Genomic DNA, 22453 nt, shown 5'->3' on the forward strand with positions numbered 1-22453 from the left:
AAACGGCAAGAAATCACAGGACGGATGGGATCGTACCGGGTGCGTGCGTGGCGAGCCAGTTGCGGGCATGCGCCATCATGTCCTCGTACGTCGACGGCAGCGTCGGTACACTAGGGCGCAGCGCCAGAAGGCTCCAGAGCAGTTGGATCTTCAGTGCGGCGCCGGTGCTGCTGCCAAAGAGGTGCAAGTACCACGCCAGCACTTCCGAGGCCGGCATGCCGAGGTCCACAAACAAATGCACGGGCGTAAATGGAGACGACGTGTGGTGCCCGAGCGACCGCGCGTGCGATGCAATCGTCTCGACTTCGGTGATGAGCCACTCGACGGGAAAGACCGGCGACGGGTGCAGCGCGCGACCCAGCGAGACAACGAGGTGACTCACGCTCCGCGTCCACTCGCAAGCTTCAAACGCACTCGACATGGACACGATCGCACCGAGGCCCGCGGCGGCATACGCCTCGTCCAGCCACGTTGCAATGGGCGCCGCGGCGTTGCGGTCGGCCACCTGCGGCAAAAGCGAGTACAAGGCCTTCTTCCACAGCATCACGATCGTTTCAGGTTCCTATTTATCATTGAGAGATTGATACGAACTTGAAAGAAAGAATGGATGTTACGTAGAAGCGGCACGCGTGCATGATGCGGAGGCAGTCTTCGTAGCGCTCGTACGGCATCGCATACTCGTGGTACAAGGTCGACATGTCGAGAATCTCAAACTCGAGCGCGTGTCGCACAGCCTCCGACCCGAGGTTGTGCTGGCGGAATGCCGTCGCCAGCCGCGTCTAGCCGCGTCCAGTTGATACGTTGATATTTTGATAGAAAACAGATCGTACCTGCGTTTGAAAGACATCGAGGGTGTCCTGAATGTCCTTGGCGTGCTGTGCGTTGGTCGTGTGCTGGATGCTGCTGAGGGCGCGCGCGACCCACGCCGTGCGATCGCCAATGCTACGCGTGACGCTAAGGTCATGCGCCGCCTTCCAGAGAACCGTCGCGGCCTCTTCGAATTCGTGGTGCTCCAAGCACAGCGCTGCGAGCCAGTCGACGTCAGCCGCCAAGACCGTTCGCACCGTCGGCGTCAATGGGCAGTGGAGGAGCCACGTCTTGTGCCCTTTCGAGACGACCCATTGCAGCACCACTTGTTGCAAGTGCACGTCGGTCGTCGCGACCACGAGGCCGACAATCGTCTGTGCCGACGCCACGTCATTGTGCTCAGCCACGTGCGCGAGGGCATCCAGGACGCCGTTGTAGCACGCTTTCTGGTCGGCCGAGTGCAGCGGCCAGCGCGCGGCGACCGCCACTGCGAGATTGACGAGGCCCTTCCAGAACGAGCAGAGCTCATAGTCCTTGCCGATGCGAGCGAGGTGCTCGATGGTCTCGGTGGTGGGCGGCCACGTGGGCGCCGCCGCCACAAGCTTCGCGAGCGATTCGTGCAGCGCAGCGTCCCGCGCAGACGGCGTTGCCGCGGCCTTGGCCCGCGCCAGCGCGTCCGTGCCCTGGAAAGCACCGGCGTCCTCCAAGGTGAAGAACGCTCCGCAGCGCGCAAGGGCTGTCGGCACGACCGACGGCGACTCTTTCGCCACGTCGCGCAGCATCGCTTGGAGCGCTCTCGCGCCATTTTCATTGCACACGACGTCGTAGAAGGCCACATTGGCCATATGGCTGAACACAGTCTGGTGCGCGTAGACCAAGAGCAAGCCTTCGCACGCGCCAATGCAGCGCCCGACAAGTGCGTGGATGTCTTGCAGAGCCCGCTGCTCGGTCGCAATCATGCTGCTGCTGCTGTTTTCCGATGACGTGGCATGCACTGCGACGGCATACGGCACGGCCACGTGCTCCAAGAGTTGTTTGAGACGACAGAGCACATCGCGTGGCCGCGCAATCTCGTCTTTCGACAAGGCCGGACGGAACGTCGCCGAGGCAGATCCCTTGCTTGTCGACGTGGCGAGCGCGGCATGCCAGATGCCGCTGAGAAAGCGGACGAGGACGCGCACGAGGCCGTTGTAGTGGTCCGAGTGCACACTGCCGTCCGGGTGGCCGCCAATGTCAAAGACCAGCGACATGAGATGCGCCGGTGGGCGCGGCGGCGACGGATCGCACGCCAACGCAAAGAGCAATGCACGCGATCGCATGCGGCCCGTACGACGCGACCATGGGCGACGCCCGATGGAGCGGAGTGGGCGCGTGCGTGAGGATATGCCGGAGGTGGTCGAGCGGCCGCTGCTTCTGCCAGCACTGCACGCCGCCCTCCGAGAGCGACACAAACGTGCGCGGCGCCGTCGACGTAAACTGCGTCGAGAGTTCGTGCCGACTCGCGCGTAAAAAGTCCAGCGACGACGGCAGTGACGCGCCGGACGCGCTGCGCTTGAGCGACGGAAGGCCGGCCGGCGCCGCGAGTAGAACCGACGTTTCTTCGACGACCATGTGCCCGCCAAGGAGCGCGTGCGACCGGACGAGCTCGCGGTACGAGGTCGCGAGGCCCACGTCGGCGGCCGCCGACACGAGCGTCGACTTGTAGCCAAAGAAGGTGACGCCCGATGCATAGACCGCACGGTCCACGGACGTGACGCATGGCGGCGGCGGCCGCGAAAAGACAACCCGGCATGTCTCCGGCGGTCCATTCGGTGCATGCGACGTCGAGAGGAAGAGCCGGATACCCGAGGACGTGATGGCGACCGCATGGACCGACGACGCGTCGCCGTCATTGACCAGACTCAGCGACACAATGGACGCGTCGATGATCGTGTACGTGACGCACGCAATGTTCTTGGTCCGTGCGTCATAGACGGAGACGTGCCCGGACGAGTGCAGCGCGTAGATGACGTGGCGCGCGTCGTCGTAGAGCAGCTGCGTGATCGCCGACCGGGCGGGGGCGAGCAGATCGCGCACGAGCGGCGGAAGGTACTGGTTCCAGTGCGACGTCGCGAGGCGCACCGAGCGCGCCTTCTCGGTCGTCGGCGGCTTGGGCAAATGGGGTGGTAGACATATTCGTACAGCGCGCCGTCGACGCCGCCGAGCAAGATGCGTCGAGACGGCGTGCAGACGATCGACGATAGAAGCGTCGTCGACGGAAGCGGCGCCTGCATGAGCGTATCTTGTACCTTGAAGCTACCGGTGGTCTTGTCGGCGACCAACGCGAGGACGCGGACTTCCTTCTCGGTGACGACGACCAAAAGGTGCTGGACGACGTCGCTAAAGAGCGTACCGCTCAGCGGCTGCGTGATGCCGCACGCGAGCACGGGATCGGGCATCGCAGGGCACGTGACGATCGTGGCCTTGGACGACGCATAGTCCCAGAGGTAGACGGTCGGGCCAGCGATGAGCCATGCGTGCTTGAGGGCCTTGAAGAGGCCAAACTTGGTGCCGGGTGACGACGCCAGCGGCCGCAGCGCCGGCGGCCATGGGCTAATGTCGGATGTCGGCTGGACCTGCGCGTTCCATCGCGATGTCGCGTCTTCCTGGATATATGTGCTGTCGCCGGACGGGGCTTGGCGGAGGCGCGAGAGGAGGTCCGTCGTCTTGTCCTGCTCGTGCGTCTGAGCAGCCACGCGGCGCAGCTCGGCGATCGAGCGCTCGAGGCGCGCCGTCTCTCGTTCGCGTCCGCTCAGGGCGTAGGTGCTCATCCGCGACGTCGGCTCCAATTCACTCGTTCCACCAAGCAGTCGGAATTGGGTGGCCGTCTCCAGTCTTTTTCATTGGCTAAAATGCAGCGCCTTGTGTGGACAGGATTGGCCACACGAATGCATAGAACAGCCAATCACACGACAGTTCTCACCATGGCGCGAAACCAAGCTGGCTGCGACTGCTGGTCAAGCATCATGGCGTCCTCGACCAGTCAGCCGTTCGAAGCTCCAGCGACAGGCTTCCTCTTACCAAGACTCTTGCTACTGTAGTTCATGCAGTGACAGCCGCGTCATAGACACACGTCATGCATGGCGCCAGAGAACTTGGCCAGAGCCAATATTCCCTTGGCCGGAACCGCCCCATGGCATGCAACTACACTAGGTGAAGCAACCGCACGCTGTAGCATAAGGCAGATGACGTCCTCTGTTCGCAATTTTAATTGGACTTGCGCAGAAGAAAGGGGTCCACGGGAGCCATGTCGTGGGTGACGAGTCTCGCCGTTCACGTCCATTTCCAAGCTGCTAGAGGCGGCTGTAGCAAGCTCGCTGCCATGGATTGCAACATCATCTATCCTACAGGCTCAGTGGCGTCGTCGTCGTCGTTGTTGTTGTTTGGATCGCAGTGTGTAGCAATCTATTTTTAGAATATCGAAGGCTTGGGTTGGTCGAATTTCGACGGACCTCACTTTCAGGCACGAATGCTCTTCTCCATGGGTTTTGGACACTCCATTGGGCGTATTGCATTCGGACAAAGTCGTTCAAACGAGGTGCGCACCGTCGCGTGGAACAAATCTCGCTCGCAGAAAGGTCAAGCCCTCACTAGTGTCATGGCGTCTGCGCTCGCGCCAATGCTAGAGCGCCACGTGCGCTCGCTGACACTGCCGCAGTACGCCGACGCCCCGCGGCATCCTTATGCGGCGACTTCGCCCGCGCACTGGGCCCCCATGTGGGCGTGGTTTGAAGCCTTGGGCTACGAAGACCAACACGACGTCATCACGAGGACCGCACGACAGGAGCTCACGTGCGACGACTAGGTGCTTTGCTTTGTGGACGCGCCGTGGATCAGTATGCTGCGAACCTTGCACTCGGTCGTCCTCGACCGCAAGCACGAAGATGGTATGTCGGAACCGCCAACAACGTTTGCCAATAACGCTGCGTAGGTGTCTTCGTTATCGTACCCAGTACAGCGGACGCCAGCACCAAGAAGAAACCGAGGTATACACGCCTGTCTCTGCTCTGAAGTTGGCTCATTTGCCGTGTAGCCGAGGAAAACAGCGCGATCTGAAGCCGACGCCGCCGCTGCTCGAGCGCTGTGCGTTTGTGACGTGGGCTTCGTTGCAGGCTTCCTCGGTTGACGAACACAATACTGCCTCGCCCAGGTCTGTTCTTGCTATTCGACATGTCATGTGTCTCTGACTTCGACGCTCTAGTGCGAACACAGCGTTCATCTCGGCGAGCCGCCAACTCCTCGCCAGCGTCCGGCTATGGGCCCACGATGCGTACGCGGACGGGTGCTGGATCAAGCGCAGCGGCTGCATACGGAAAGGTGCCTTCCAGCACTTGCTCGAGCTCGTACGTCTTCTATCGCCATGTATTGGTCTCGTCATTGCCATCGCTATATAGGTCTTGCAACACGGATACCGTCGGCTGGGGCCCCGGTTGTCAAGACGACGCGCGATCTGCGTACGTTTTCGTGTCACCACAACCAACAGCGTTCGGACACTCGCTTAGGTACCCAGAGGCAACGACCTTGTCTGCATTTATTGCGCTGCGCGTTCTCGAGCACTTGATCGAAGTGTTTCGGGGCACGGTGGCGCGCGCGATGGCGCTCTCTGCGCGTTTTGATCGACTTCTGTGGCTTTGGGAGCACACGTCCGAGGCGGACCAGAAAGAACTGCTCACGTCACCAATGCAAGTGCGGATCCAGCGACTCCGCAACGCGGCCGAGCGCACCGAGAGCGAGATGCTGCTGCACTTGGCCGGCAACCAGCTCCTCGACGAGCTCGACAACAATGTCCTTAACGACGCGCGCTTCGTCGCCGAGTCGCTCTACACGTCGACGCTGAGTCGGTGCGGCACTGCGATCGACTTGGTCGCGCGCGAGATTGGCCACGATCTGCAGGTACCATGAGACTCGAGTCATCACCGTCGTCTCACGCATTGCATGAAGGCGGCGGCGACGGCGCATAAGTCGGCGATCATGCTTCGCAGCAAGGACGGTGTGCACAAGTCGACCAAGAGTCGGCGTCCGAAAAGTAAGAAAAAGCTCTTCAAGAAGCTCGTGTCGTCGCCCGCGACGAGCAGTCACAGCGCCGACGACCGCGTTGAGGACGAGGACGAAGCGACGGCGTCCGTCACGGGCGCATGTTCCAAGCTCAACCCGTCGTCACCAACCTTTGTGGCGCTGTCACCCGAGACTGCGTCGACGTGCTCGAGTGGCGACAGTAGCTGTCAAATGTACCAGCTGCCGGACGCCAGCGACGTCTACTTGGCGACGCCGGAGTCATCGTCCATGGGTATGTCACACGTCGTCGTTTCGTGACCCGTCACCACAAGCATGTAGCTGTGCTGCGATCGGACGCGTCACTCCTCGAGACGTTTACGCTCGCGCTTCACGATGACATCCTCGACATGTACGCCATGCTCCAGGACATTGTGAGTCGCCGTCGCCCGTGGCAGATTTGTGTCGTGACGCACCTCAAAGTATCTCTCGGATACGTTCTGGCAGACTCAAATGGACATCTATGGTAGGACTGCGTTGCCCGGCTCTGGCCCGACGCCGAGGTTCATGTCTTTGGCTCGTTTGCTACCGGCTTGAGCTGCCCCAAGTCGGACGTCGATCTGCTCATTACAGGCGTCGCGTACGACCGCAAGCGCATCTCGAACGTCGAGCTTTTAGCATCCCTCCTTCGACACGAACCCTGGGTGCAGGCGATTCAGGTCATTGAGCGCACGGCGATTCCGCTTGTGAAAGTGACGACCGCCGCGGTGCCGTCGTCGTTTGGTGCTGCACAGGGTGTCATCCGACTCGACATTAGCTTCGACCAGCCGCAGCACCGCGGCATCGAGACGTGCATGTACGTCCAGCGCCTCGTGTCGGTCTTGCCCGAGCTGCCGCCGCTCATGCTCGTGTTAAAGCAGCTGCTACTGGAGCACGACCTCAACGACAGTACCATTGTTTTCCTCGTGTCGACGTGGGTACATTGATATGTTGCAGGCTATTCGGGCGGTCTCTCGTCGTACGCACTGACGCTGCTGCTCGCGAGCGTGCTGAGTCCATTGCAGCTCATCGCGCCCGCGCACCGACCCAACCTCGGCGAGCTCCTCTTGCATTTCTTGCAACTCTTTGGCCGCGACTTTGAGCCGCAGCAGTCGTTTGTCCGGAGCACCCACGGCGGGTAACACGACGCCAACCGGCATGTCGACGGCGCTAACGACGGAGCGTAGACCGCTGGTCCCACTGATCGACGGCTTTCTACACTGCGCTGGCGACGTTGTTGTCATCGAAGACCCGCTTCGACCCGAGCACAACGTGGCCAGAGCAAGCTTTGGCTTTGGCCGCGTCCAGGAGTCGCTCCGCGACGCACTTGGGCGCATGGAGGACCTCATGCCGACGTTCGCGACCATCGTGGGCCAAAGCGCTGTCGGTGGCTACGCGACGCCCCAGCACGATCTGCATGCGTGGGTGACGGGCCAAGAAAAGAGCATTCTGGGTGCTGCGTTTCAAGTGCCGCATCACGTGCACTTGGTGCAGCAATTGCGACACCTCTGGAGTCCCCTCGACGAGAATGACGACGACGATGAAACGGAGCTGGAAGACAACAGCGATCCATGCAACAACAACGATCATCTCGACGCGTGGGCGGCCGACGCGGCCAGCCTCCTCGATGCGTTGGCAACGAGCGTTTGCGTCGCATGCCACGGCCAGCACGGCGCGCACCGTCACGAGTGCCCCATCGCACTGCTCCTCACGCGCTACGAGCACCTCGTGCGATAGACTAGGTTTTGAATTGTATTTGGAGATTGGACAATAGACATGTTGGCGACGGCCTACGCAGTCCCGTAAAACGTAGTATTACTCGCGTGAATTTGATATGCCCACGAATTTGGCACGAGTCGGCACATTAAGCTACGCTCCACTGCCCTACCACGGCCACAAGAGAGCCTCGTGCATCGGTGTCAAAGGCAGCCAAAGCGCTCGACTAGGGTATACCGCATCCTATTAAGCTCACGGACCGGTCGGTCGGTCGGCGAGGCCATCAAGGGTGTGTGGTGATGACTTGGGACTCTCGTCGAGAGCGGCTACATCTAATTCTATCTCTCTACATGCGCAATCCGAGGGCTCACTCGAGGACGGGAGGGCCGCGGTACGCGAGGTTGACAATGTCAAACGAGTGGGGTGGCACCGGCGTAGCCTCGAGCGCAAAAATCGGGTCGCTGTCGTCCGGCGTCGGCTCGAGCGCGGCCGCGACGCGGTAGTACGTACAGTCTCGACCATGGCTATCGATCGCGATGAGTACATGACATGGAAGAGGCATGGATTACCTCGGGTCGTACGGGGGCGTGAGCACGTCGAGGATCGCACAGCCAATGTCGCTGCCCGACGTGAACTCGTGGAGGTTGCCCTTGTGCGGAAGGAGTTCGGTTGTATGTGGCGCTTGTCACCGTGCGGTCTTGGCGCTGCTGCGCGAGCAAGAGCTTCTTCTTGCGCCGCCAAATGGACGGCGGGTCGTCGCCCGGGTCGTGCGCGGTCCAAAACGCATCGTTGGCCTCAGCGGGCACCAAGTCGTAGGACGTCACATGCAGCGAGCCGTAGAGCAGTCGGGAGACGACGCTCATGTCCGGGTGGTTGTGCAGCGGGATCGTAGCCCCGGGCGGCAGTACAAAGATCCTAGGTACCGAGGATGATGCTGCAATACAGCGTGCGCACAATGGCATACCCGATCGAGACGTCGCGGTCTTCGTAGATGTGGATGTAGCGGATTGCTTTGGAGCCACGGTAGAGCGTCTCGGCGGTCGCGGGCGTCGGCACCTCAAGGCCGACTAGGTGGCAGTGAGTGGCGAGGACGCGCCAGAACCTCGGGCGTACCGTGGATGGGCAGGATGCCATCGCAGAGCGCTTTAATGGGCTCGATTTCCTGGAGGCTAAGAGCGCGGCCACGGCCGCCACCGACGGCCTGCAGCACGGCGCGATGCAGCTTCTGGATAATGGCCATTTTGAGCACTGCGACCATTTATTCATTTTCGCCACCTGCGATCACTTGGAGAATGTATGTTGCGGCCGCCATCTCCATTGTATCACCACGCCGCCTTGGACGCGATGGAATGACGCAAGAGGCGAGAGGCAATGAGCGAGGCGTCGTCCGTACGCGACGATGCGCAATGGTGCAACGATGCGCTGCGGCGGTGCTGTGCGCGGGCGCGGCGCAGGCCAGGTACGGCGGCGTGCGTGTCTTTGCGAGCGCTGAGCTGGCACGTTCGTGGCCCTCGTCGCACGCCCAATCCTTGAACCACGAGCGGATTGCTACAGGGACTGGCCACACGCATCCTCGGCGTCTAGCGTGATGCCTCTAGAGGCACTGCAAGAACGAACGCGCCCGACGACTGCAGGATGCTGCCAGCACATCCAAACGGACGCCTCTGCTGCAGGCACCGTCGCAACTGATGCGATGATCCAGCGGCTCACGCTCGAGCCTGCTGCTCATTGAGCAGGCTTTGCAGTAGTAGCTTTTGCAGTGCAGACGGGATCGCCATGCAGACTACTCGACGACTCCTCGTACACGACCAGACGCCTTAGCTGCCTCCGCTCCCGTTCCAAACGCTATGTCAACGATCTTGGTGCTCGACCTCTGCTCTCAGAGCTATAGTAGACATACTAGGTTCGGGCAAATCCAAAACTGGGTGTGTTAGCGTTCGCACGTTTAGTACTCCTCGCCGTAGTCCATGTCCTCGCCGTCCTGGCTCTCGGCCGACACCTCTTCGTAGTCCTTCTCGAGGGCAGCAAGATCTTCACGAGCCTCCGAGAACTCGCCTTCTTCCATGCCTTCGCCGACATACCAGTGGACGAACGCGCGCTTGGCGTACATCAAGTCGAACTTGTGGTCGATGCGCGAGAAGACCTCGGCGATGGCCGACGTGTTGGAGATCATGGCGCACGCGCGCTGGACGCGGGCGAGGTCGCCACCGGGCACGACCGTCGGCGGCTCGTAGTTGATACCGCACTTGAAGCCCGTGGGGCACCAGTCGACAAACTGGATCGTGCGCTTGGTCTTGATCGTGGCCACAGCGGCGTTGACATCCTTGGGGACGATATCGCCACGGTACATGAGGCAGGCCGCCATGTACTTGCCGTGGCGCGGGTCGCACTTGGCCATCATCGAGAGTGGGTCGAAGCACGAGTTGGTGATCTCGGCGACCGAGAGCTGTTCGTGGTAAGCCTTCTCGGCCGAGATCACGGGCGCATACGACGAGAGCATGAAGTGGATGCGCGGGTACGGGACGAGGTTCGTCTGGAACTCGGTGATATCGACGTTGAGCGAGCCGTCGAAGCGGAGCGACGTCGTGAGCGACGAGATGACCTGCGCGATCAAGCGGTTCAAGTTCGTGTACGACGGGCGTTCAATGTCGAGCGAGCGCTTGCAGATGTCGTAGATGGCTTCGTTGTCGAGGAGGATCGACACATCCGTGTGCTCGAGGAGCGAGTGCGTGGCCAAGACCGAGTTGTACGGTTCAACGACGGCCGTCGAGACCTGCGGCGACGGGTAGATCGTGAAGCCAAGCTTCGACTTGCGGCCATAGTCAACCGAGAGACGCTCGAGGAGGAGCGAGCCGAGACCCGAACCGGTACCACCGCCGACGGCGTTGAAGACCATGAAGCCCTGGAGGCCCGTGCAGCTATCAGCGAGCTTGCGGACACGGTCCAAGATGGCATCGACGATTTCCTTGCCGATCGTGTAGTGACCACGGGCGTAGTTGTTGGCGGCGTCTTCCTTGCCCGAGATGATCTGCTCGGGGTGGTAGAGCTGGCGGTACGTGCCCGTGCGGACTTCGTCGCAGACCGAGGGTTCAAGATCGGCGAAGACGGCGCGCGGGACGTGCTTGCCGGCGCCGGTCTCGCTGAAGAAGGTGTTGAAGGCGTCGTCGCCGCCGCCGATCGTCTTGTCCGAGGGCATCTGGCCATCGGGCTGGATGCCATGCTCGAGGCAGTAGAGCTCCCAGCAGGCGTTACCGACCTGGATACCGCCCTGGCCGAGGTGAATGGAGAGGATCTCGCGCATTGTAGTTAGGTCAATGAGCTCGAAGAAGCAAAAGTGAAAATGGCAGTCGTCGTCTGCGTGCCGTCAACGGGGTAGCCAATCACGTGCCATCGTCTTCGTTTGGGAGGGAAATCTGCGCGCGTGATTGGCTGATCTCGTATCCAGACGCGGCTGCAGCCTGTCTATTTGCACGCCACTTCCTGCCCGTCCCTTACGCGGCCATGACCATGATGAGGAAGATGGACGTGTCGTCTTTACCTCGTCAGCATGGACTCGCAATAGACCTCTATCGTTTGTTTGCAGTGTAAATCTCTGGCCATGGAGTGGCCTTTGTGATGCCCTGCAGGAGACGAATAAGAATGCGGTGTTGGTTAGGCAAGTTGCGTGTTTTTACACTCCCCCATTGCGTGACCAAGATGGGCAAGCTTGAAGAGCAGCTTGAAGGTCAATCCGGCTGGAGAAGCACGCAATCTCGCTGGTTTCTGATGGAAGCGGTATAGAGTCTTCTGAAAGGGCCACGGGAGAGGTGGTCAAGCAAAGATCTTAGCAAGATTGTCCTCTTGGGTGATGGAGGAGGTCGGGATGGCGTAGAAAAGCCCGCGATCGAGCTAAAAACAAGGGACAATGTCGCGGGGTTGGGTGCTCGTAGACTCCAAAGACGCTGCTGTCGCCAAAGAAAAGCACCGTGGCACCAACTGGGGCACCAACTGGGCGAAAGACCCGCGCGCCGATCAGCTTCAAGGAAGCGAACGCGTAGGTCAAAACGGACCAATCGCCTTCGAGAAGCTTATTTTTATGCTGTCACCTATGCTTGATCTTTGCATTTGTATGCAATTAAATACCCCATGACTGGTGGGCCTGTCGACGGCGACGCCGTATTATACACTGTATTGGACACGACAAATCATTACACTGTATTATACTCCCAAGCATCTTCCTGCGTGGCACGGAGCGGCACGGTCAGTTGCGTAGTCGCTGACGCGGGATCGGCGTCTTGGGAGGGTGACGTGCACGCGCACTCGCGACATCAGTGCCATTCGGCTTTCTCACTGGTCCTCGCACCGTGGCATATCAAGTTGACGTGGCTGCGTCCACGATCTTCCCGCGCGAATCCATATCTTGGATCTTGCATTGCGTGGAGATTATTTCTGCATGGTACGTCATGGCACCACTTTGTGCCATCGTGGATGCCATGGATCTTGTACCAATCGGTCGACTGCCTTCAGCCATGGTCGCGCAAGCAAGCCACTGGATCACGCGTGCAGCAGGGCGCACTGTGTGAATCAATCACCATGTCCAAACTCTGTTTAAAACCCGATGTGCGCGTCCCGCCCACGTTCTTTTTGATGGTCTGTGTAGGGCTCGGGGTGGTCCCTGGCTCGCTTTTCATCCAATCACCGATGCGGACGCGGTGAATATTGCATGCTGCGCGGCGCGGATTGGCTGGCGCGCAATCTCCGCCCAGACCGATGCATCAGAGTTCCTGCGTCGCTGATTGGCCGTTCATTAGTATCGCATGCGCTGATTGGTCAAAACTCCGTTCGACGATTTAAAATTCAAATGGGTCGGCAACCCCTTTCCCACTTTCGCTTTTCGGTGCAAGCGTCCATCACAACCGCTTTCGCAGCCGCAGCTTCTTCCCCCAACGTACGTCGCCCATGCCCCGAGGAAGCCCCCATCCTCATGGCTCTTCCTAGGACCAACATGCGCGAGATCCTCTCCATTCACCTCGGCCAGGGCGGTATCCAGGTCGGTAACTCCTGCTGGGAGCTCTACTGCCTCGAGCATGGCATCCAGCCCGATGGCCAGATGCCCTCGGACAAGACGATCGGCGGCGGCGACGACGCCTTCAACACCTTCTTCAGCGAGACCGGCGCCGGCAAGCATGTCCCTCGTGCTGTCTTTGTGGATCTTGAACCCTCGGTCTGCGACGAAGTCCGCACGGGCACGTACCGCCAGCTCTACCACCCCGAGCAGATCATCTCGGGCAAGGAAGACGCCGCCAACAACTACGCTCGTGGTCACTACACGATTGGCAAGGAGATTGTCGACCAGGTCCTCGATCGCGTGCGCAAGCTTGCGGACAACTGCACGGGCCTCCAGGGCTTCATGGTCTTCAACGCCGTCGGCGGTGGTACCGGTTCGGGTCTCGGCTCGCTCCTCCTCGAGCGTCTCTCGGTTGACTATGGCCGCAAGTCGAAGCTCGGCTTCACGATCTACCCGTCGCCGCAGGTCTCGACGGCCGTCGTTGAACCGTACAACTCGGTCCTTTCGACCCACTCGCTCCTCGAGCACACCGATGTCGCCATCATGCTTGACAACGAAGCCATCTACGACATCTGCAAGCGCTCGCTCGACATTGAACGCCCGTCGTACACCAACTTGAACCGTCTCGTTGCCCAGGTCATCTCGTCGCTCACGACGTCGCTCCGCTTCGACGGCTCGCTCAACGTCGATATCACCGAGTTCCAGACGAACCTCGTCCCGTACCCGCGCATCCACTTCATGCTCTCGTCGTATGCGCCCGTGATCTCGGCCGAGAAGGCTTACCACGAACAGCTCTCGGTCGCCGAGATCACCAACTCGTGCTTCGAACCTTCGTCCATGATGGCCAAGTGCGACCCGCGCCACGGCAAGTACATGGCGGCCTGCCTCATGTACCGCGGTGATGTTGTCCCGAAGGACGTCAACGCTGCCGTCGCGACCATCAAGAACAAGCGTACGGTCCAGTTCGTTGACTGGTGCCCCACGGGCTTCAAGTGCGGTATCAACTACCAGCCGCCGACGGTTGTCCCGGGCGGTGACTTGGCGCGTGTCCAGCGTGCTGTTGCCATGATCTCCAACACGTCGGCCATCGCCGAAGTCTTCTCGCGCATTGACCACAAGTTCGACTTGATGTACGCCAAGCGCGCGTTCGTCCACTGGTATGTCGGCGAAGGCATGGAAGAAGGCGAGTTCTCGGAGGCCCGTGAGGATCTTGCTGCCCTCGAGAAGGACTACGAAGAGGTGTCGGCCGAAACGCAAGAAGGCGACGGCGAAGACATGGACTACGGCGAGGAGTACTAAGCGTTCTGGCATGCAGTTTTGCCCTATATAACATGCGTTGACATTGATGTGTCAGAGTCATCTTTATGATGTGCCATGAGCGAAGAGACGCACAACTGCAATAGGATACGTTGTTTATTCACATGTTGCGCACGTCTATTGTCGCTTGGTCGGGGCCATGGGCTTTTTGATGCCCTGCCACATGGAGTTGACGCTCACAGCCCAGAGCCCCAGTGCCAGGACAGGAACCACGAGCCACCCGATCGTCGCGTTCTTCGTCGGGAGGGGCACAGCCTTGGAACGGAACTGCTTGCGCTCGGCAAAGTCGGTCGCTCGGCGCCCAATGGCGTTCGGGGCCATGACGGAGCGGTTGCGGTGGTACTCGGCCGTCGTAAAGCGATCAAATGAGTTGGCGTTGGCCATGAGGCGGTTCACGTCCTCGGACGTCATGCGCTTGTAGCCATCGTCCTTGACGACGCCGTCCGTGGAGCCGACGGTCGCGAACGTCGACATGCCATACGTCTTGAGATCGTACTGCGTGCGCGACTCGACACTGCTCAAGGTATCATAGGCCTCGTTGACATCTTGGAAGAAGGAGCTGGACGCGCCGCTCGGAATCGAGCCCTATTGCAGCAACATGCGTGAGCACATGATGGCATGGCATCGTCTACCTGCGGCGCCTTGCGATCGGGGTGATGGAGGAGCGCGAGCTTGCGGTAGGCGGCCTTGACGTCGTCCATGGACGCATGGGGCGGGACGTCGAGGATCGAGTAGAGGTCGAGCTTCTTGGCGCTGGCCATGGTTGCTGCTGCTGCGGGCTTCGGGCGACTTCTCCGTGTGTTCAAACGTGGAGCCAAAAACCACCACGATGACGGCCTCTCGCCGTGGCACAAGCGGTATCCGGATCCGTAAAAACTTGAATAGTGTCGATAACACGATTCACGTGTGAGTAATAGTGTTTTCGCCGTTGGACATTAATAGTGTTTTCTGTCAATGGACTCACAGACAACAGTGTACATTATCGTGGCTCGCACTACTATAGCTATGCTTATGCGCGCTTAAAGACGGCGGCGGCGCCCATGCCCGTGCCAATGCACATGGAGATGACTCCGTACGTCTTTTGCGTGCGCTGGAGCTCGTGGAGGAGCGTCGCAATCTGCCGGGCGCCCGTGCAGCCGAGGGGATGGCCAAGCGCAATGGCGCCGCCTAATCACCATCACCGCGTACCATGAGATTGTCGGCATCATGAATCATCTAGTACCGTTCGGGTTGACCTTCTCCATGGGAATCTTGAGCTCGTTGATACAGTACAACGCCTAGCATGTTGTTGAACTCGCATGGCTAGATGATCGATGCGCGTACTTGGCTGGCAAAGGCTTCGTTGATCTCAAAGACATCAATGTCTTCGATGCGGAGACCGGCCTTGGCGAGCGCTGCAGGGATCGCATACGCCGGGCCTATGCAGCCGACGCCATGAGCCTTCCGGTTATCAAGTACTAGTCCGAGGGACGCACCGACGCCCATAATCTCTGGCGGCACGCCCGACACCTATGCCCGTCATTAGATGAGCGTCTGTCGCATTAGGATATCCAGAAGGAAGCACGCACCGCGTACGAGACAAACGTGCCAAGGATCGGCAGCTGGAGCTTCTCGGCCATCGCACGCGTCATGACAAGAACGGCCGCCGCGCCGTCGCTGACTTGGCTCGAGTTGCCTGCACAAACAGGTCATGTTATGGAACGATGATGCTCGACGCTACAGTACCAGCCGTCGTCGTCCCGTTCTCCTTGAAGGACGTGCGGAGCTTGGCGAGACCTTCCACGGTCGTGCCGGCGCGAACGCCTTCGTCCTTGGAGATGACAACTTCCTTGCCATCGTCCGTCTTGAGCACGACGGGCGTAATCTCGGCGTCAAAGCGGCCCGCAGCTTGCGCCGCGGCTGCCTTGGCATGCGACGCTGCCGCCAACGTGTCCTATCGCCATGAGATTGTCATTCGAGGTATCGAGAAATGGAATTAGTGTACCTGCTGCGTCCGCGTGATGCCATACTTGGCAGCCACGTTCTCGCTCGTGAGGCCCATCGAGACAGTGCAGCTCTTCGCCCCTTCGTTCGCGTACACCTACTTGGCGCGTGAGATGCGTGAAGTGATTAGTGATGCAACACGTACGTCCTCCCAAGCAACGTCCGGGGCACTGCCGCCCATGTCCGTCAGCGACATGGACTCGACGCCCGCAGCGAGCCCGACGTCGTAGAAGCCCGCTTGGATCGCTGCCGCGACGTTGGCAAAGGCTTGCAGGCCCGACGAGCATTGGCTAGAGACGAACGAGTAGGACCGAATGGCTCGCCGCATCCGAAGACGTACCGGTTCACCGAGTTGAGCGGGACAGTGTACGGGATGCCTGCGCAGAGCTGGCCCATGCGGGCGCCGACGGCCGCCGAGCCGGGCTGGAGCACGTTGCCTAACCAATGTGCGACGTTCGTGAACGCAGCGATCTGAGCAAGCCACGTACCGACGACGATGTCGCCAATGATCTTGGGGTCTACCTTGGTCTGCTTCAAGACGCCTTCAAACACCTAGCGAGCGCGCTGAGGCCATGGCCATGCACGCACGCGCATGTCTACCTGGCGCAGCAAGACGTCCGGCGTCGTGTCCTTGAAGGCGCCGCGCTTGGCCTTGGCGATGGGCGTGCGCGTGGCCGCGACGACGACGACTTCGGTCGGCGATGGCGTCTGGAGGTGGCCTTGGATGCGGTTGAGGCGCTGCATGGTGGCTGGCTGATTTGGTTGTGCGAGCCTTCCAGCATCCAGCGTCCATGACACACTATTCAAGTCACATCGCATAGTAAATAGAGTTAGAACACCACTTTTGAAGGGCTGCCACGCAACACTGGAAGCTGCCACCACCCTTCTTGCCATTTACGCAGATAAGCTGGAAACATTATATGCCAACCGAGCCGATGAGTCAAGTGAACTCCTCGAGTGATTGCAGTGAGCCGCAACATCGCTGCGATCAGGCTGCACACTATTTCAAGCTCACCCCAACGCCGACAACTTCAAGTTGTGATTGTTTGTGGGCGAAGATTTCAAAGCACGACGCGATACTCTCCTAGCTTATCGGGTCTGTTCTCGTTGATCGCAATCTTAGAGCGATAAATATATACCGCGGTCCCTCAAGTATCGAAATGTCCCTACAGCGGGCCGCGTCGCGCTGGGATCATATAGCGCGCACCCTCTTTTTTAACCAATCGAGATCTCCACAGTGCAATAAGCGCCGCAGGTAGCAGCCCATCGTTCTTGGCTTGAAGACGACCTTGCATCGCCTAGGGTCTCCACCGTTGTGTTGCGATGACACATTTGGGCCCACCAAGGTGGGCGTAGAAGGAAGCTCCGGCCAGCGACGCTAGAGCTGCGGCTTGCGAGATGGCCGAGCCATGCCACTGGCCTGGATCGCGACGGAGATCGGGTGCACACTCATATGCAGCATGTGTCGAGCTATCTGGGGTTGGCGTGACAACGCCAATTTTAATTCACTTTGCTCGACATAATACGATACTCAAGTCATTTAAATACACAGGATGACATCGATGGGCCAATCAACGTGTCGCAGGACCCAGGAGCGCGCCACGTCATTTGACCGGTGCCAAATCAAACTTCGATAATCTGTAGCCAGTCCACCGTTGTGCAACTAAAACAAATCGGCGCCCAAGATGCAAGTGGGCTCGCAGCGCGTCGCGTCCGCGCGCCTCGACGACGTTCTGCACGTTGACAACGACGAGCTCCCAGCGATCAAGCCCTTCGGCGACCTTGAGACGCTCCTCGTCGGCAAGCTCAGCGCGTCCGGCATCTTCGCATACGACGCTGTGTTCAAGCTCAACTGCTTCAACCTCGAGAACCGCGAAGAGCTTGCCCCGTACATAACAGCGCTGGACGACGACGGCCTCTGGTGGATGCTGCGCACCGCCGATGTGGTCACCGACGACGGCAGCGTTCCGATCTTTGTCCGGCTTCTGTGCTCTCGCATCGTCAAGCTCAAGGTCCGTTTAGACTCCTTGACCGGTGTCGTGACGGAAGCGCTGATGGCCAAGACCAGCTTTGCGACCTATCCCCATCGCTAGTCGGACAGTTTGATCTTGTGTCATGACCAAACTCTGGTGTCCGTCGGCATCTCGTCCGGAGACACGTTGTCCGTCACCGTTGATCAATTCGGTGGCACTCTTCATTCCCGCACGCATTGTGCTCGTGTGACGACGTGGGTCGCTAGCTGTGCCGTCCGACGCAGCGCCGACTGCCGCGCCGCGATCGCGAAGACTAGCGGCTTTTCTAGCCTAATCGACTAATCGACCAACACCAATACATACTTTAGCATCTTCCCTCTCGTCGTCTTGTGTTGCATAGGCCAGGATCCCACGACTTGATGACCATCTCGCGAGCAGGATGATGCGCTGCATTGACCAAGCTCCTCGAGACCATAGCGCGCAACCCTAGCCCCATCTCCCACAGCCAAAAAAAGGCAACCACCGCCTGTCGCATAGCAATCGGCAATATAGGTGCATCGATAGAAAGTTTCGGGAACGAGAGTGCATTCGATTAGATAGGGTGGACGTCGTCGCCTACGGCTCGCCCGCCGACCGGACGGGCTCGTGGAGCAGCGTCGCATCGTACCCGACGTTTTCGAGTGTTTCGAGAAGGGCCTTGGCGCTGGCGCCGCCAGAGACATAGACGCACTTGTCGGCAATGTCAATGTGAATGCGATCGACGCCGCCGACAGTCTGCAGCGCCTGCGTCACGGTCGCGCCGCAGTTCTTCATGCACATCATGCTCGGCGCATGGAGGATCGTGAGCGTCTTAAAGTCGGTGAAGCGCCACGGCGCCGCGATCCCACCCACGTCGTCCGTCGTCGTCGGCACTGGCGCCTTCTTGTCGACCTTGAAGAAGAGAAAGCCGACGCCAAAGCCCAGAATCAGTGCGAGAAAGAGGCCCGTGTCGTAGATCATGACGACGAGCATTGCGAGGTACGCGAGCGTCATCTGCATCATGTAGAGCAGCGTCAGAATGAGCTTGTGGAGTCGCTTCTGGCCGCTCGACGTCTTGCGCTTCCGGAACGTCTGGCGCAGCGTCTCGCGCGTCCGGACAAAGTACTCGTTCAGCAGCGGCAGCGCAAAGACGCCGAGGAAGCCAAACGCGTACTTGACCGACGAGTTGAGCACCCACGGCTGGAAGAAGAGCTTGACGCACGTGCCATGGACTGTGGTCTGGAAGCCAGAAAACATGACCGAGGCGCCCGTGCAGAACGGCGTGTCGTGCGAGATTGCGGCTGGCGTCGTCGTCGAGGGCGTGCTCGGGGCCGTCGTCGGCGTCGACAAGGCGTCGACAGGCACTTGGAACTGGTCCGGGCACGGTGCGCCGCCGCACGACATCTTGCGCACGCCAAAGTACTAGAGACCACATGAGTATGTGGGTCATGGACAGGAAGGGCGACGTACGGGCGACGCGGTAAGGCCGGCGAGAAACGTCTGCTTGTTGGCCTCGGTCGTAAAGTAGATCTTCTGGCCGCGCTTCAAGCAAATGAACGCAAACGCGCTGGATGTGACGGTCTCGCCGCTGATCGGATCCTTGACGCTCGTGGACGCGTCGTCGCACTCCGGGCACGTGTTGGTGCACGTCTTCGTACCGTTGGCGAGGTCTCGCTATGTCCATACAATGAGGTGTTGCAGTTGTAGTACGTTGAGCGTACCAAGGTGGCGCCGACAAGCGCGGGGTGCGAGAAGGCGCTCGAGCCCTCCTTGTAGTCGTTGCCCGTGTTCATATCACACGTGTAGATCTTCTGGCCGTTGTTCAACTCCGTGAACCATGTAAAGTTGTTGTCCTTGGCCGCCATGTTGCACGACGGGCAGCGCTTGCCGTCGTTGCTGTCGGCGGCATGTGCGTGGGCATGGGCGTGGGCGTGAGCATGGGCGCCGTGGCTCACGACGGCGGAGGCGAGGCCAAGGAGTAGCGCCCCGAGCAGCAGGATACGAGCGTGGCGTGGCATGTCGGACTCGTCGGCGCTCGATTGCGCAGGCGGACGAGTTTGATAAAGTGACGCAATTTGCGCCAATAAAATGCAGCGGTCAACATAGACAACGACCCATAGTTTATTGAAGTGCACCCAGATGCTGCATTCAATAAAATAAAAATAGCAGCGTGGCATCCGTCGACCACAACTCCCTCGCAATACGAACCTGTGTCCAGAGAGCTCGTCGCGGCGGCACCACCATGCTGACCACCATGTAGAGGCCACGCACGCACAACATACGCGAATGTGGGTTGTTTGACGCGGCGAATAATCGTGCGTAGTGCAAATGTACCTGTACCTTGCTCCTAAACGATCCTTGTCCATAGAATCATAGAATCCGGTGACCAAGATCCAAGGATTCTCACAACACGATCTTAAAATGGCTGCTTGTTTCCAGACATGATGATGATGACGCTGGTATTACTCGAGTAGATGCAGGGGCAACAGCGATGTGTGTTCCTTCGTCAAGCAGCAAGATATTGTTCCATCAAGCTGGATATCTCATTCGAGAAGGTGATGCTGCAAGCGATAAGCTCAGACAAAAGACCTGCACGCACTGCTCGGCACCCTCCTTGCGGCAGGTAGAAGCTTCAAGAAGGCTTCAATATCGCTGTCGAGCGAAAGTTCACAACCCTTCCGGGAACGACATCCTGGTGCTTGAAGAGGTGGTGGAGCCATTAAAGCCAGGGACACAAATCCGTGGATCGTTGTCTGCATCCGAGTATGGTATACTCCGACTCAGATTCGCGACAGCAGAATAAAATGCAGCGCTTGGGCCAAAGACCAAACAATTGCTCGACCCGGGGGCACCGTTGGTTGACAATTGCGCGGGGTGGTACGTTTTAATAAACATGACGGCCTGTCTCACACGGTATCTTTCTTTTTGTATGGCACACCCGGCCGCACGTGTATTTTTTTGCTACCAGTGGTCGACAATTGCCGTTATTGGGGGGACCACTCCTTGTCTACACAAAGTACGCTTGGTGTTTGTATTACATACTGAAACCAAGGTTCACGGCTGGTTGCGTGGAAACCCAGCCGTGCGCTGGATGAAACCCGAATTTACCATGAAATTTGCACGCGCCGTCCTGGCAGCGGTCGTCCTCCTCGTCGCGATGGCCTTGGCGCAGCAGGACCTCCATGACACCCAGTGCCCGCTCTGCGCCATGGATGTCATCCCGTCGCTCAACCAGACCTTCAAGGGCAACCAGGCCATCTACGCCTGCGAGATGGCCGGTCACCTCGACACGCTGGCCAACCCGGCGGTACGTCAGTCGCCTTTCGCCGCGCCTCACAACGATCCATGGTCTGTAGAGCAAGGTGCTGAGAGGCGCGGTGCCGATCACGGCCTTGGATGCGCCGTATACTCATGCGCACATGGGCTGCCCCGTCTGCGGCTCGACCGACCTCAAGTACGCCATGACCTGGGGCACTCAGGGCAACCAAAAGCTGTACACGTGCTCCAAGGAGCACGCCGACTTGATCTTGGCGGATCAGGTACGAATCCATGCCATGTGCACAGCATGATAACCATCGCTCGTATTGTAGAAAAGCTACTACGTCGGGACGGGCGCCGAGCCGGTCACGGGCTTTTGCAACCACGCGTCGGTCATGTTTGACGGCTTCCAGTCATCGGTTGGAAGTACGTGCGTCAAGCTCTTCTTCCAGCCGTGGGTTCTCGACTCGTCGGTCAAGTACGCCTTTGGCTTTATCGGGATTGTGCTCCTTGGCATCTTTCTCGAGTGGCTCGGCGAGTACCGAGAGGCTCTGGAAGAGGTATTACTACCCGTCCAATCTATAAAATGTGAAGGGCTCACGTCTTTTGTGTGGCAGAAATTCATTCGCATCTATGGCGTCTCGACGGAAGCCGTGCTCGCCAACTCGTGCATCCAGCTCAACACGCCACCAGCGTTCACCAAGTCGGCGGCCTCGAGCCTCATTGACGCGACGCCGTCGGCGGTCAAGACGACCAAGCTGCCATTCTGGTGCTCGACGGTCCTCGCCTCTCTCTACATGCTCGCGCTCTCGATCGGGTACCTCATCATGCTCGTGGCCATGCTCTACGAGACGGGCCTATTTGTCGCTGCGATTCTCGGTCTCGGTGCGGGCTTTTACCTCTTCAAGGACACGGAGCAAGACCAAATGTCGGGCAACATCGACCCGTGCTGCTCCACGTAGCTGTCGAGGATTTTTACTATTTTAATCACTTTCGTCGATACTAGTACAGTGCGGGCCAATATGATAGGTTCAGCCGTCTTTTTGTGACAGCCGTTACAGTTTTTCACCAACAAGTGTGAAAAGGGTGGCAATCGAAAGCTCTTGCCACAAGCGATCGATTGCCACCGGAATTGGTGAAAAATGTTGGAAATTGGCGGAGGAATCGCTACTAATGGGTTTTGGACCCTGGCAAGAAAGATAGGTTCAAGTCCGAAATATGGTGAATACGATGCAAATCGAAGCTTTATTTGAGCGTTTACTTG

At 59.3% G+C, this 22453-nt stretch overlaps 10 protein-coding genes across 10 annotated transcripts; 4 read left to right on the forward strand and 6 right to left on the reverse strand.

The window, feature by feature from the left end:
- Positions 1–13: 13 nt before the first annotated feature.
- SPRG_04478 (hypothetical protein) lies at positions 14–3617 on the reverse strand (the record flags this gene model as incomplete). Its single annotated transcript, XM_012343402.1, has 5 exons — positions 14–562; positions 615–779; positions 831–2016; positions 2117–2955; positions 2979–3617. 5 exons carry the CDS (start codon positions 3615–3617, stop codon positions 14–16), a joined length of 3378 nt encoding a protein of 1125 aa, XP_012198792.1.
- Positions 3618–4444: 827 nt separating this feature from the next.
- On the forward strand, positions 4445–7614 carry SPRG_04479 (hypothetical protein; the record flags this gene model as incomplete). Its single annotated transcript, XM_012343403.1, has 13 exons — positions 4445–4606; positions 4652–4733; positions 4778–4832; positions 4880–4996; positions 5048–5189; positions 5241–5275; positions 5349–5739; positions 5788–6133; positions 6181–6320; positions 6369–6503; positions 6549–6786; positions 6835–7015; positions 7065–7614. The coding sequence occupies 13 exons, from the start codon at positions 4445–4447 to the stop codon at positions 7612–7614; spliced, it is 2574 nt and encodes an 857-aa protein (XP_012198793.1).
- Positions 7615–7857: 243 nt separating this feature from the next.
- On the reverse strand, positions 7858–8833 carry SPRG_04480 (hypothetical protein; the record flags this gene model as incomplete). Its single annotated transcript, XM_012343404.1, has 5 exons — positions 7858–8117; positions 8163–8242; positions 8283–8508; positions 8558–8660; positions 8707–8833. 5 exons carry the CDS (start codon positions 8831–8833, stop codon positions 7961–7963), a joined length of 693 nt encoding a protein of 230 aa, XP_012198794.1. The 3' UTR covers positions 7858–7960.
- A 660-nt stretch (positions 8834–9493) lies between these two features.
- SPRG_04481 (tubulin alpha chain) lies at positions 9494–10934 on the reverse strand. Its single transcript, XM_012343405.1, has one exon. It carries the CDS (start codon positions 10892–10894, stop codon positions 9539–9541), a length of 1356 nt encoding a protein of 451 aa, XP_012198795.1. The 5' UTR covers positions 10895–10934; the 3' UTR covers positions 9494–9538.
- A 1524-nt stretch (positions 10935–12458) lies between these two features.
- Positions 12459–13988, forward strand: SPRG_04482 (tubulin alpha chain). Its single transcript, XM_012343406.1, has 2 exons — positions 12459–12520; positions 12571–13988. The coding sequence occupies exon 2, from the start codon at positions 12578–12580 to the stop codon at positions 13937–13939; it is 1362 nt and encodes a 453-aa protein (XP_012198796.1). The 5' UTR covers positions 12459–12520; positions 12571–12577; the 3' UTR covers positions 13940–13988.
- Positions 13989–14035: 47 nt separating this feature from the next.
- SPRG_04483 (hypothetical protein) lies at positions 14036–14766 on the reverse strand. Its single transcript, XM_012343407.1, has 2 exons — positions 14590–14766; positions 14036–14542 (listed from the first exon to the last, which is right to left on the reverse strand). Exons 1-2 carry the CDS (start codon positions 14716–14718, stop codon positions 14075–14077), a joined length of 597 nt encoding a protein of 198 aa, XP_012198797.1. The 5' UTR covers positions 14719–14766; the 3' UTR covers positions 14036–14074.
- Positions 14767–14966: 200 nt separating this feature from the next.
- SPRG_04484 (hypothetical protein) lies at positions 14967–16703 on the reverse strand (the record flags this gene model as incomplete). Its single annotated transcript, XM_012343408.1, has 11 exons — positions 16541–16703; positions 16429–16492; positions 16281–16377; positions 16086–16230; positions 15942–16037; positions 15683–15890; positions 15526–15632; positions 15433–15466; positions 15281–15375; positions 15180–15234; positions 14967–15124 (listed from the first exon to the last, which is right to left on the reverse strand). The coding sequence occupies exons 1-11, from the start codon at positions 16682–16684 to the stop codon at positions 14967–14969; spliced, it is 1203 nt and encodes a 400-aa protein (XP_012198798.1). The 5' UTR covers positions 16685–16703.
- Positions 16704–17625: 922 nt separating this feature from the next.
- Positions 17626–18199, forward strand: SPRG_04485 (hypothetical protein; the record flags this gene model as incomplete). Its single annotated transcript, XM_012343409.1, has 1 exon — positions 17626–18199. One exon carries the CDS (start codon positions 17626–17628, stop codon positions 18031–18033), a length of 408 nt encoding a protein of 135 aa, XP_012198799.1. The 3' UTR covers positions 18034–18199.
- A 329-nt stretch (positions 18200–18528) lies between these two features.
- On the reverse strand, positions 18529–20004 carry SPRG_04486 (hypothetical protein; the record flags this gene model as incomplete). The annotated part of the gene is made up of 3 exons (XM_012343410.1): positions 19653–20004; positions 19402–19605; positions 18529–19353 (listed from the first exon to the last, which is right to left on the reverse strand). Exons 1-3 carry the CDS (start codon positions 19947–19949, stop codon positions 18529–18531), a joined length of 1326 nt encoding a protein of 441 aa, XP_012198800.1. The 5' UTR covers positions 19950–20004.
- A 1029-nt stretch (positions 20005–21033) lies between these two features.
- On the forward strand, positions 21034–22189 carry SPRG_04487 (hypothetical protein). The gene is made up of 4 exons (XM_012343411.1): positions 21034–21238; positions 21288–21470; positions 21522–21749; positions 21807–22189. The coding sequence occupies exons 1-4, from the start codon at positions 21041–21043 to the stop codon at positions 22149–22151; spliced, it is 954 nt and encodes a 317-aa protein (XP_012198801.1). The 5' UTR covers positions 21034–21040; the 3' UTR covers positions 22152–22189.
- The last annotated feature ends 264 nt before the right edge of the window (positions 22190–22453 follow it).

Source organism: Saprolegnia parasitica (genome assembly GCF_000151545.1).
Source record: "Saprolegnia parasitica CBS 223.65 unplaced genomic scaffold supercont2.13, whole genome shotgun sequence".
NCBI lineage: Eukaryota > Oomycota > Saprolegniomycetes > Saprolegniales > Saprolegniaceae > Saprolegnia > Saprolegnia parasitica.